This window comes from Zingiber officinale, chromosome 7B (assembly GCF_018446385.1).
Source record: "Zingiber officinale cultivar Zhangliang chromosome 7B, Zo_v1.1, whole genome shotgun sequence".
Lineage (NCBI taxonomy): Eukaryota > Viridiplantae > Streptophyta > Magnoliopsida > Zingiberales > Zingiberaceae > Zingiber > Zingiber officinale.
Genome location: NC_055999.1, coordinates 44,703,173 through 44,717,303, shown reverse-complemented (window position 1 = coordinate 44,717,303; position 14,131 = coordinate 44,703,173). Strand labels below are relative to the sequence as shown.

Here is a 14,131-nt window from a genome sequence, read left to right as displayed (position 1 = left end):
TATATCCATGACTTGTGAGATCAAGTCATCGAGTTGACCTACATGCTAGTCTCGTCGCATTAACATTGTCCTTGAATGTTAATACTTGACTAGGAATGATTAAGAGTAGTGTTCCCTATATCATCTCACTATCGATTCAACCAATCGATTGATATAGGTAAGAACCTTCGACTCAAGGACGCTATTATACTTAGTTATTTGACACCAATACAAGCAAGTATAATAACCATAAACAAATGTCTTTATATACATAACAATATGATACAATGAGTCCATACAACAATCATCAAATGATTGGCTCTAGGGCTCTAACTAACACGAAGATCCCTCAGAAAATTGAATGAGAAGCAATCCATACAAGATCTATAAGATATTCAAACATTCAATCAAGCATGGTAATTAAGCCCTAATCACAACAATCCACACAAGAAAGAATAGATACAAAACAGGGCAAAATCGTAGAAATAGGAAATTGGCATATCCACAAGAGTTTTACATCAAGATTTCCTTACAAATACTCCCTTCATTCCTAGAACAAGATATCTACTCCATAAATCGAAGAAAGAAATCCGAAAACATAAAGATTACAAGCATTCTCAATCCCAATCCAAGAAAAGGAAAGAAAGAAGGCTTATCTATGATGAAGACGATCTTCGGATCCAATCCACATTCCCGGAGTCGAATTGGTGAAGATCTTCCCTTAGATCACCCAGAAATCCATCCAAGAATGGAAGGAATCACCCAAATCTTCCTTTCTCCTAAAGGAGAGAAGATCCCCTTTGAAATGAAAAAGAAACCTTTATATAGAGGGGGAAAATCGGGCGCCACACGGCCCCAGGACCTGGCCGTGTGTGGGACACGGCCTGGCTCACTCCCCTCTCTGCCTATCTCACATGGCCGTGTGTGAGACATGGTCATGTCTAGCTCTTCCACTGCACTCCTTACATGGCTGTGTAGATCTACACGGCCATGTCATTCTTCTCCTCTAGAAACCTTACACGGCCGTGTGGCTCACACGACCATGTCATTCTTCTCCTCTGGAAACCTTACATGTCCATGTGGCTCACACGGCCATGTGCCATGTGGCTCACATGGCCGTGTGGAGCTCACACCCCCTTGCATGACATGGTCATGTGGCTCACACACCCCTTGATTGGCCCTACATAGCTATCTTATTCAACTGTCTTTTACTCCATCAAGATGGGATTTTCTCTAGTTGTTGTCTTCTTCAAAGTTGTAGATCCCGAAGTTATCTACAAATGGGTTCAAAGAACGGCCCAAAAATCCAATGGAGCACAAAGTTATGCCTGTTTTACTCTTGGTGTGCAGTGCAGGGATTCCACACGGCCCTGTGCTAAGACCGTGTCACATAGAAACGAATTTTAGACCTTCAAGACGTCATTTTCTCTGGTTGAAGTCTTCATAAGAGTTGTAGATATTGAAGTTATCTACATTTCAATATCTGGAACGGCTCATAACTCCAACCGAGTACAATGTTATGGCCATTTTACTTTTAGTCTATAGTGCTGAAAGTTCCACACGGCCTTCGCACGGCCGTGTGAGGTTCACACGGCCTTTACACGCCCCCCACACGGCCTTGACATGGCCGTGTGGGTGCCACATGGCCAAAAAATGAAGAAAACTTAGTTTTGCATGCCCGTGTCACTCTAGAAGCTCTCGACTTCATTTAAACTCCATTTTTACTCCAAATCATGTCCTATCAATCAAAACAAGCAAAGAGTAGATCTTGTTGGTGCAAGAAGCATCCGACGATCGACCATTGTTTTGATAATCGCAAAGGAATTCAAAGTTAAGTTGTCTTGTGATCTAATGCACTTAATTGAGTGTTTCAGGAAAGTCCTAGCTACGGTTAGGCAGGTGGAAAACCCTAGGGGGTGGTAACCCTAGGTCATAGGGGGTGGTAACCCTATGCGGAAAGTCTTGGCGGGTCGAGAGCTTCAGGCAAAAGTCCTAGGGGGTAACCCTAGGTGGAAAGTCCTAGTGTCGCGAACCAGGTGAAAGACTGGACCAGCCAGGAAGCGGAAGTCCAGCAGAAAGTCCGGAAGCTTCGAACGCTGAGCAAAAGTCCAGTCAATCTGGAGGATCGCAATGACATCAGGTAAATCTCCTGAGTAGAGTAGGTGAGGAAGCATTCCTCGTAGAGAGACAGTAGGCGTCGGGTCGACCTAAGGTTTCTGGTTGGAAATCCGAAGTCAGACCCGGACAGTCCGACGACTGTCAAGTGTATTTATCATACTATTTCTGTGCTAACTTTGTTTTACAGGGTTTGTGTTTGGGACTTACACAATTTGCAGGAACAAAGGAGCAACTTAGACTTCGGATGAACAGTGTCCGAGGCGCCTCCATGAGGCTTGGAGGCGCCTCGGGTGCTAGCCGAAGCCAGCTGTGCAGAGATGCTGGAGGCGCCTCGGAGGTCACTGGAGGCGCCTTGGACCAGGCATTGGAGGCGCCTTGGAGCAGCTTGGAGGTGTCTTCAGTGGGATAAGGTGCGACCAGATCAGAGCTAATCCATGGGTGCGACTCGGCGGCCTGGAGGCGCCTCGGACAGGCTTGGAGGCGCCTCCAGCACTATTTAAAAGAGGGGCTCGACCAGAAGCTTAAAAACAACGAATTCTAAGCAATCCTTACGCTGCAAGCTGCCTACGAGGCAATCCTGAAGTGTTGCAACTGTTGAAACTCCAAGGTGTTTTGATGTGATCAAAAAAGTTAAGTTAGGTCCTGTTTTGTCTAACCCTTGTGTCTAAGTGTGCAGGAGCTTAGAAACACAGGAAGTTGAGCGGAATACGCGGCTAACGAGAAGGACGGCACGAGGAGAGAGCCGACGGACTCGGTGCGTCCGAGGGACGAGGTGACCACGGAAGAGTACACCGGTGGACGAGAAGAACGTGCGCGGCATTCGAGGGACGAGAAACCGGGAAGGAAGGCTGCTTGAGGAGAAGGACGGAACTTGGGTTCTGGTGAGCCCTTTTCCGGATGCCAGAGATCACCCAAGCGAGCGGATCCGGAGGAGAAGAACCAGACTGAGGCGGGACTGGACCAGAGAAGAGGTCTCGGACGAAAAAGTCAACATCTGTTGACTTTGGGCTCCAGGGCGCACGGAGCAGTCCGGGGCACCCGGAACCCTTCTGGGCGCCCGGACCCGGATTTTGACCAGGATCACGTCAAACACGATCTGATCATTGGGGGATAAAATTTTATACCCCCAGGGCGCCCGGAACCCTTTCGGGGCGCCCCGACCAGTGCTATAAATATAACACTAATATGCACAGTCAATGCAACTCACTTGTAATCAGTTTTCTCTGTGCTTTCAATTCTGTTTCTTTTATTTGTGCTGTCAACGCTGTAAAGAGGCTACTCCGCCCAAAGGGGATAAATAGATAGTGCACTTACTTTCCTTGGATTAGCAATCCCCTGATTGCAAACCAAGTAAATCTCTTGTGTCTGCTCTTTTCTTTTAGTCTCTTAGTTTTATTATTACAAGTGTCTTTTAAATTAGTTGAATATCCGAGAAGGGTTTTTGGTTTAATTTTTGTAGAGCTATTCACCCCTCCCCTCTTGTCGGCCTCCAAAGGGACCAACAAGTGGTCTCAGAGCAAGGCGCTTCAGGAGGACTAACCGCCGATCGAAGCAACGAGATGGCCGGACCAAGCATCATTCCGCCAAAATTCGAGGGGGACTTCGCAGACTGGAAGCGACGTGTGGAGGTATTCCTAAGAACTGATTTTGAAATTCGATTTATTATGAAGTATGGTTTTGTAGCTCCGATGAATCAAGATGGAGAAGAAAAAGAAGAGTCATTGGACAAAGAAGGAGCAGAATGAGTCTGTAGCAAACAGCCGTGCGGAATATCATCTACTGAGCGTGTTGCCGCCTCAAGAGGTCAACCACATCGGAAGCTACTCATTTGCCAAAGAACTCTGGGAGAATTTCCTGGAACTCCACGAAGGCACGTCCGAAGCGAAGTTCGCTAGAAGAGACATCCTCTGGAACAAGCTAATGAACATCCGACTGGAAAAAGGTGAGAAGGTAGCCTGTCTACACGCAAAGGTAAAAGAACTGATTACTGGTCTTGAGAACCTCGGAGAAACGGTAACGAATCGGGAAACAATACGATACGCACTCAACGCGTTTCCTAGAACTTCAGATTGGACATTAATCGTCGACGCCTACTATATTTCGAAGATATAGAGGTAAGTACTTTAGAAGAACTATTTTCCACTCTTGAATTGCATGAAACCAGGTGTGCAGGAACGAAGGAATCAAGCCAGATGATCCAACTAAACGCAACCAAGAAGGATGAACCCGAGTCAGATTCAGAAGACGATCAGGAAGCATACATGGTAAGAAACTTTAAAAAAAAATTTAGATCTAATAAATTTAAAGAAATGTAGAATAAAAAGAATCCAAGAAATAGAAGAACACTACAAGAAAAAAGACATACAACAACGGTTTTTCACCGTTGTCGTAGGCCATTTTCAACTGTTGTTAAAGGCTGTGTTGTTAAAAGGGGTGGCAAACGACAACAGTTTTTAACCGTTGTCTGCGAAGGCAAAGACAACATTTTAACAACGGTGAAAAATTATTGTCTTTTCCTACAAAGACAACAGTTTTTCACCGTTGTCTTTGAGCGTATGCCTAGGCTCTTCAACGACAGTTTTGAACTGTCTACGACAACGGCTAAAAAGCGTTGTCTTTTTAGCCAACGACATCGGTTTGACAACGGTTAAAAACCGTTGTCTTTTTAGGCAACGATGTTAAATAACATCAGTTTGTCACTATTGTCTTTTAACGCCATTGACAACAGTTTGACATATTTAAACTGATGTCTTTGGGTACAATATACAACATTTTGACAATAAATAAAAAACTTATTAATCTTTTCCTACTCAATGGTTTATAAAAAACATCCAGTGCAAATTTCATTGATAAAAAACCTACATAATCAATATTTACAATGCAAATATTCCAACATTCAAACATCACAAAAGTATCAAACATCAACATTCAAACATCACAAAAGTTTACACAGCCAAAAGTTTATATATATCACACATATAGTCCAAAATATCATGTTTTGTTGGAGCACGTCTTCTCTACCTGTGCATCTTCTAAACTGCAGCCTTTTCTGGTTTCTCCTCCCTCCTAGCTTCTCTTTTCTTCTCCTTTCACAGAAACTGCAGCATAAGATTGTAAGTTAATTCATTTCCCAGGAGTAAATGGCATAAAAAATGGATCTCTTGGAAATTTCACACGTACCAGACCTTATTACAGTTTTACAAAAACTCAGAGTAGTATGTCTTAAAAGACCAGCTATATGGCTTTACAAGTAACTCTTAAGTATGGTAAACCAAACCTATCAACTTTACATATACCCAAAAAAATTCTATCCAATTTGAAGCATATAGAATCTAGCTAAATTCACAGAGCAAGCAATGGCTTAGAGCAACAACCAGATTCTGGTTCTATCATCGAGCATCAAAAAAGCATTATAGAATCTAGCTAAATTAGACATGAAAAATCAAGTTCCAACTTATTTCCGGAGCATACAAAATCACAAATACAAACAAGGGCTGAAGCAACAAAGCAGCACACAGAGAATTAAACAAACAAGCTTTACTAATTTAAATTCACAGAGCAAGCAAATTGATCAACCCACAATTATCATAAGGATCTACTCTCTTGATACTCAAATAGACTCAGTAAACGGCCTAACTTCTAGCACGAATCAAAATTCCTAACTATATTAGCATTTTCCCCAATTCATATTCGAATAAAATTCTCCGACAATCATGCAAAAGCATAGAGATGGTTTATTTAGTTTTTACACGGAATAGAGAGTAGAAAAGAGCAATCCAAACTTCCGACAACATCATAGAGGATACCGCTAATTAGATCATGGAAATCACATAGATAGAACTAGTAAAGAACATAAAAGCCCAAGATTTAACGATGAGACTGAGGGATTTAACAAAGGACCTGCATCTAACCATGTATCAAACCAGAAATTAATATGATCTTCACCTAAACGCCATCTAATCTACTCTTCTGCTACGTTTCTCATCTGTAACGTCCTGTGCAGTTTTGTGAACTCATGTGTGCAGTTTAGTCATGCCGATTGGATTTGGTAAATGGACTCAGAGACAGATATCTCCAAATCAAGTGCAATCAAGTATAAGCAGCATGTATTCAATTTAACTGAATATTATTATTGTCAAATGCAATAAGATGAACTCATGTATATACCTATTCATAAATATGATCTTGTATGCATTCTGCTATCTCAGAGCGCACTTCATCAATTTCTTCTTGAGAGTACTCCGCTTTTGTGAACTGTGAACACACATAAATTATATGATCTTAAAGAACAAAATATAATTAATTGGAAAAAAATAATAACTAAATAACTTCTAATTATTTGAGATGATAAAGATAATATTACTATCGATGGTAGTGTATCCCCCTCGATCATTGCATTTTCTTCAGTAATTTGCCTCATAAATCTCATCACGTAATAACCACATTGTTTCGCATTTGGCTGCCTAGGAACCTACGTTAAAGGAAATTGATATTGTTAATGATAAATATACACATACCTTGATTGATTGAAATAGAAGTACCCATACCTTGATTACTTCCCATTGTACATGCTTTCTTCCTTTCCTTCCATTGTTCGAATTAAACAATCTTAACGCCCTTCATATATACATTCAACATAGTTGATATATAAGTGTTTTATGACTAAATTAAATACATAATAAAAAGCATATATAAACTCACATTTCCACAACATATTTCCAATCTTCATCACGAATGCGATGACTTAAAGAATCCAACAAGTAAACAATCTCCTTATGAGGTTTAATGACAGTCAAATTCCAATGGAAACTACACACAAATACAAAATTAGTGCATACAATTCACTAAAATAATCAATTGAAAATGATATTAAAGATGTTCATTACCCATTGCAACTTGGCACCAAAACTAATTGATTAATTGATGCACCACTCATCCTATTCGCTAAGAAACTTGCCCTTTGGTTCAACCGTTCAGTTTTACCTATTTTGTCTTGTGTGGTTTTTTGAAAGTTTGGGATGCTATGCGGATTTACAAATCTGAATTTATCAATCTTATTTTCTTTTACCAACTTTTTATAAAGATGCCTGCCATTTGAAATAAAAAAAATCAGAACTATATTAGATATTAAATACTGATCTAATAAAGTATGTGCTTCTTATATACTAAATTTAAAAAAGAACAAACAATACTACAAGGTAATTCGAAGACTTACCATATGTAAACAACCACACAATTTCCTGAAATTGGCTCCAAGTGATACAAAGCACTAATGTCCTCAAGATGCAAGTTCAGTTCATAATCATCTTGAAATACCTCATGATCTAAAGCAATTGACAATTTCCTTCCATTCTCAAGAGCACGCTTACAATAACAATACACCACGCGCAATGATCTTGGCACACTTGATAACAAAGTCTGGTTATTTTCTACATGTGTTGTTTTCTTCATTTGACGCTTCTAATAATTGTAATTGTAAACTTTTTAGATAGGTGCAATACTAAATAGTTTCACAGATATTTACTTTGAAATATTATCTTAGATGTACCTTTTGTCGTAGCATCAGCAGGTGTTTTGGCCAAGCCACATGGGTTCCAACAAGATCACCAATAGTTTCACATTCATTGGGAATCGGAACTGGCAAACATGCTGATTTCTGCATTGCTTCATCGATGGATACACGCATACAATTCTTGGGTAACGGAACACCATGGAGAGAGTGATTAACTCCAATGACCTCAACAACTGTACCATATGCAACAATGTCTGTGCTAGAATCCAATGTCAAAATAACTGATTTACCCTAAAAGATAAATAGTTGTGTCATTGAATTATACTAACTCTTTATTTTAATAATAAATATAACCACAACTTATATACCTGTAAAGCAACTTCTTTATCCACAACTTGCATTTCGACATCATTGAACTCTTCATGACTGGGGAAAGTCTTATCGGTGTTCAGTTTATTGTCATTTTGTTGAGGTAACTTTACCGAGCAACTTCCTTTGTCATCAATGTCACTGCCCCATGCACCCTTTTTGTAGACAATTGCTTCAAGGTTTTGAATGCGTGTATCTTGGTCTTGAATTAATTTTCTAGCCTCCACCAACTCTCTCTTTTGCTCAATCAGTAGCTCTCTATCAACATGGTCAGTCTTCCATCTACTACCATTAAAGAACAATGATGGAGTGATATGACCTCCAACAACCCTCACACGTCCACTATGTTCTCTTGAATTGAGTGCTTTCGTAAGAATATCTTCTTTTGTCCCATTAATTTCGAGTGTACCCTCACGCTTCTGTTGTATATAATCATCCTGTCATCCAAATAAAAAAAATTACTTTAAAAGTTTCATTGAAATACAATAATTGATTTTTACTCATAGCTTCTCACAATCTTGTCTATTGTTTGTTTCAACTCTTGGCCATCAAATTTCCCTTCTTTATTAACCCTTCCTTTCTTCCAAATAATAGCTCTATTGATTTCATCATCGTCACATAATTCATTTGCCTAAGAACAAGAATAATTGAATGATATATGTTAAATAAGAATGATTATTAAATGCTAAACAAAACCGTTATACGAATTTTATAAGCAAAATATACTTACTATTTCTTCAGCATATCGTGCATATCCTTTACGAGCAAGGCGATGGGGGTATATGTTCTTCTTTCTTTTCTCCTTCTGTTGTTCACTTAGTTTCTAGTCAAGTGAAACATTCCACATATCAAATTTACTAATTCATCATTTACCTTAATATCTACTTATTTTGAAAGAACAAAAGACTAAACTTACAATAAAGTCATCAGACATGCGAGTCCTGACAAAAGAAATCCAATCATCTCTTGCAAGACCATAGCCGCTAGGTGGTTCATCCAACTCTTCGAGTTTGTCAAGCTTCTTCGAAATGAATGTCTGAGTGAGATGGGATTTAAACTGACGCCACTTATTACTTGCTGAATTCAAACATCCCTTCTTCCAACTTGGGGGAACATCATATGTCAGCTATAAAACACAATTGGGAATACAATAAACTGATTAGTACCTATATTCATCATTGACACCATAAGCAAACACAATTTCTGGAAATTATTCTAGCATTGAAACAACACACACATACATTAAGTTTAAGGCATTCTCATCATTGAGTGTTTTGGAGATCTGAAATTACCAAAACAAAGCTAATGCAGGAGTGCTCGTGGCTTTTGATTTGCCCTATTTGTTTATTAGTTTAATTGTGGATCTATTTTCAATCTGGATGATTTAGTTAACGATAGAGTCTCAGCGCTGTTAACATCGTTCGCCTTATTATAGGCAAGTAGTAACTCGCATGGATGTATCCACTTCCGAATATGATGAAACTAATGCCTTAAAATAGGAGGTTATTATACACCCATAATAATTTGGTTGATAGTAGGGTTGTAATATCTAAAACAGAAAACATTTGATATTCAAGTTATTAGATGGATGGAAGCTTTGGATTGTAGTAGACAACCACAAACAATGAGATATACAACCATTTCTCTTGTATTTGTATAGTTTTGTTAGGAAGATTGAGCTTTAGTATTTAACATGTCTAGAGCCTTAAGTTCAGTTGTTGTGCTATTGCACATATTGGATATTTGTGTATATCAGATATAAAATCATGCCCTTAACATTTTGTTTGAAGAATCAAGTGCAAGTAAAGACATATACAAACAACACTAGCTTTGGACACTGATATGACAGACAAATGGATTTGTTCTTGATTTCGTACAATTAACCTAGGACAATGTTAGGATCCTTTGAGGATTGTTGGTTACTTATAATCCTAAGTTTTCTAGTTGGAGCAACATTCGTTTTGAAATTGTTTGATGATTGGCAGTTGGTAATCAGGTCTTACAATGTTTGTAGATTTGGTAATTTCTTGTTGAGACACTGGACGACAATGCAATCCTGGTTTTCTCTTTGCTTTACAATTGTTTCAATGCTAATGCAGAAACAAAGCTACCAGAACTAAGTACAAATGAAAACCCCACTGATATAGAAAAAGAACCTACTGAGGGATCTAAAACTGAAATGGAACAAGGAGAATCATGAACAACAGAAGAACAACCTACTGAAACATACGAAGCTGAAAGAAAGGAAGCAGAACCTTGTGAAATTTAAGAACCTTCAACTGAACTATCTAAACCTGAGCAAATGCAGCAGAGCAACTTGAAATAGAAAACCAATCTTTAACTTGTATATATAAAAATCATACTGTTGAATGCTGGAGTAGCAAGAACAGCAGGCAATTCATACTGTTTTACTATCTTTAACTCATCTTTTCATGCATGCCATGATATGACAAATAAAATTTGCAACATGATAATTGACCAGAATTTCTTTAACTTACTTACATTAACTGATTCCCATATCAATTCTTTAACATCATTTGGAACTTGTTTCCACGTCTTGTAAGATATCTTGACCTTTTCTCGAGCAAGCAAGCCAATGTAACTTTGCATTGCAATAGCAGCTCCTCCTACTGGCTGTCCAAGTTTATTAAATCTTACCTCCTTTCGAATTCCTTGAACCCTTTGTTTAGTAAGCTTATCCAGATGGGTACGACCTCTAGATGTTCTTGTTGTTTCAGTGTCTGTAGATTCCAGCATTGTCTCAACCTGTAAACTGTTGTTAGTGGATGTAGATGCAATTTTTCCTTTGCCCTTCCCAATCGTTGCAGGTTGTCCTTTTCTCTTGCTTGAAGCATGAATTGTGTCATCACCATCAGATTTGATTTTAAGCTTTCCAAAGGATGCCATAGATCTCAAATTTAATCTATTGATAAAAAAGTGAAACAACATATCAATATTTAAAAAAAATACACAATAAGAAATTCACCTACAAAAGAAAATCAACATACATAGATAAAAATTTGAAATACCATCATGTGCACAAAATCATATTCAAAAACAAGATACATATCAATATTGTCTACAAACATATCTTCAAAAAAAAACTATAATTGGTTAAACATTTTCAACCCAAGTGCCATCACAATCTTCACGAAGGCATTGGGGTTCATTGTCATCTACTCCGTAAGCATCCATTGATGGTAACTCTCTGGTAAAAGATTGATAGTGGACTATAGTGTCTTCCAATTCATCCCCATTTGCATATTCAAATGACTCTCTAGTAGGAGTTGCAAGTACAATACTCCATACAGGATCTTCAGGATCTTCAATATAAAATACTTGCTTCGCTTGACTTCCCAAGATAAAAGAATCTGATTTGAATCCAATTCGTTTCAAATTTACCAATGTGAAACCAAGATCATCTACTTTTATACCATTATTATTCTCCACCCAATTACATTTGAACATTGGAATTTGAAATTTGTGGTAATCAAGTAACCATATTTCTTCAATAACTCCATAAAAAATCATGTCCGACACAATTGGATTTTTATCCTTTGCACTGGCAACTTGCATTGTCTTTGCGACTAAGCTTACTCCAGAATTTTGAGCAACTCGTACATCATCACGTTCTTTCGTAGCATAAGTAATCCCATCAATCAAATAACTAGAATACTTTAACACTTTCTTGCTAGGTCCACGCGCTATCCACTTTAATCTTTCAGATATTTGAAGGGTCGAATGGTCAACCGCACGTTCAACCTATAGTTAACAATATAATAAAATTTAAATTTTTGCGTAAGATACCAAGAGTTGTATGTATGCTAATACATAGTAGTTTTGGAACGTACAATATCATGCAACCAGTTAATAAATGTTCGGTTATGCTCATCTTGTAGCCACTTTTTGGACTTAGCTTTTTGAGGAAATCTTGCTCTCAACTCCACCATGTGTGCCCTAATAGAATTATTTTAAATAAATAAACCAATAGAATGAATTCAAATTGCATAAAAGTATTGATAAGTTAGAGAACATACTCGATATAAGGATCAATCTCATCATCATTCGTCAATATGTAACGATGTGCTTGTTGCAACTCATCATGCCTAGCGGAGTGCACTATTGCACCCGATAAAGGCTTAGTACGTTCTACTTTGTGATGACTTGATGGTATCCCAATTGTGTGGACATTAGATAGATAGTCTGAGCAAAATTCGACAGCCTCTTCAGCAATATAACATTCGGCTATACACCCTTCAGGCCGATTGTGATTGCGCACATAACCTTTCAAAATCTTCATGTATCTTTCAAATGGGTACATGTGTCTATACCAAACGGGTCCGCACAATTTGACCTCTCGCACGAGATGAACAGTTAAATGAATCATTATATCAAAAAATGAAGGAGGGAAATACTTTTCAAGCAAACACAATATCATTACAATCTCTCTTTGCAAGTCATCCATCTTTAAAACGTCTATTACTTTACTATATAACGCATTGAAGAAGAAACACAACCGAGTGATAGTATCTCTGACATGTTTTGGCAAGACACCACGAATAACCACTGGAAGTAATTGTTGCATTAAAGTGTGATAGTCATGTGACTTAAGGCCAACAAGTTTCAAATCCTTCATCGACACAAGGTTTTTAACATTAGATGAGTAACCTTCAGGGACCTTTATTCCTGACAAAGAATTGCAAATACTTCTTTTCTCAGCTTTACTTAGAGTGTAACAGGCAGCTGGCAGAAACGTTCTTTTCTCCCCAATCCTTGGTGCCAGTTCAGTTCTTAAATTCATTTCCATAAGGTCTAATCTTGCTGCGACTCCATCCTTTGTTTTTCCTGGAATGTCAAATAATGTACCGATGAGACTTTCACAGACATTTTTTTCAATGTGCATCACATCAAGAACATGTCGAACATGTAGCTCTTTCCAATATTCAAGTTCAAAGAATATTGATTTCTTTTTCCAACATGTTTCTCCATCATTCCTCTTTGATGATAGCTTTCCGCTGATTTTTCCCAACTGATAATTATTTCTTTCAACTCTTTCCAAAACTTCATGGCCACTCAATGGCTTTGGTGCAAGGTTAAATTCTTGGTTTCCATTAAATGCCTTCTTTTGCCTTCGATAAGGATGACATAAAGGTAGAAACCTTCTATGGCCTGTATATGACATTTTTCTACAATGCTTCAACCTTGTTGAATAAGTTTTTTCTGCACAAATAGGGCATGCATGATATCCCTTCACAACACATCCTGACATGTTCCCATATGCAGGAAAATCATTGATTGTCCATAGCAGAACAACTTTAAGAGAGAAACTTTCTTCTCGATATGCATCATATGTTTCGACACCTTTATCCCATAAACATTTTAAATCATCAATCAGAGGTGCTAAGTAAACATCAATATCATTTCCTGGTTGTCTAGGACCAGATATCAACAAAGTGAGCATAATAAATTTTCTCTTCATACACAACCATGGTGGAAGGTTGTATGTGATCATTAAAACTGGCCAACAACTATATGTAGACCTCAACAAACTGTGGGGATTAATCCCGTCTGCTGATATAGCCAATCTCAGATTTCTGGGCTCAGAAGCAAAATCAGGCCACATGCGATCAACTAATTTCCAAGAAGGTGCGTCAGCTGGATGACGTAAGTATCCATCATGAATTCTTTTATCAGTATGCCAGGTTAACTCCTTGGATATCGCCTTATTCTGAAACATTCTTTGAAATCTTGGCATGGGTGGGAAATACCACAAGACCTTTGCAGGAACTCCTTCTTTTATCTTGGATTTGTTGCTCAACTTCCACCTTGATGTCCCGCAAGTAGGGCAATTGGCAAAATCTTCGTACTCCTTCCGGTATAAGATACAATCATTAGGACAAGCATGAATTTTCACGTAATCCATCCCTAATGCACGTAAGCTTTTCTTTGCCTCATACAAAGATAAGGGTAATTCATTGTCATCTGGAAGCATTTCTCCTAACAAAATAAGTAAATCGGTAAAACTTTTATCACTCCAACTATATTTTGCCTTCAAGTTAAATAATTTCACAACTGCAGATAACTTTGTGAATTTTGTGCATCCAGGATATAAACATTTCTCGGCATCTTCAAGTAGCTTATTGAACTCGCTTG

At 38.2% G+C, this 14,131-nt stretch overlaps 1 protein-coding gene across 1 annotated transcript; it reads right to left on the bottom strand.

The window, feature by feature from the left end:
• Positions 1-7,308: 7,308 nt before the first annotated feature.
• On the bottom strand, positions 7,309-10,885 carry LOC122004320. Its single transcript, XM_042559227.1, has 7 exons — positions 10,481-10,885; positions 8,895-9,104; positions 8,709-8,801; positions 8,493-8,609; positions 7,978-8,415; positions 7,646-7,900; positions 7,309-7,557 (listed from the first exon to the last, which is right to left on the bottom strand). The coding sequence occupies exons 1-7, from the start codon at positions 10,883-10,885 to the stop codon at positions 7,309-7,311; spliced, it is 1,767 nt and encodes a 588-aa protein (XP_042415161.1).
• Positions 10,886-14,131: the final 3,246 nt, after the last annotated feature.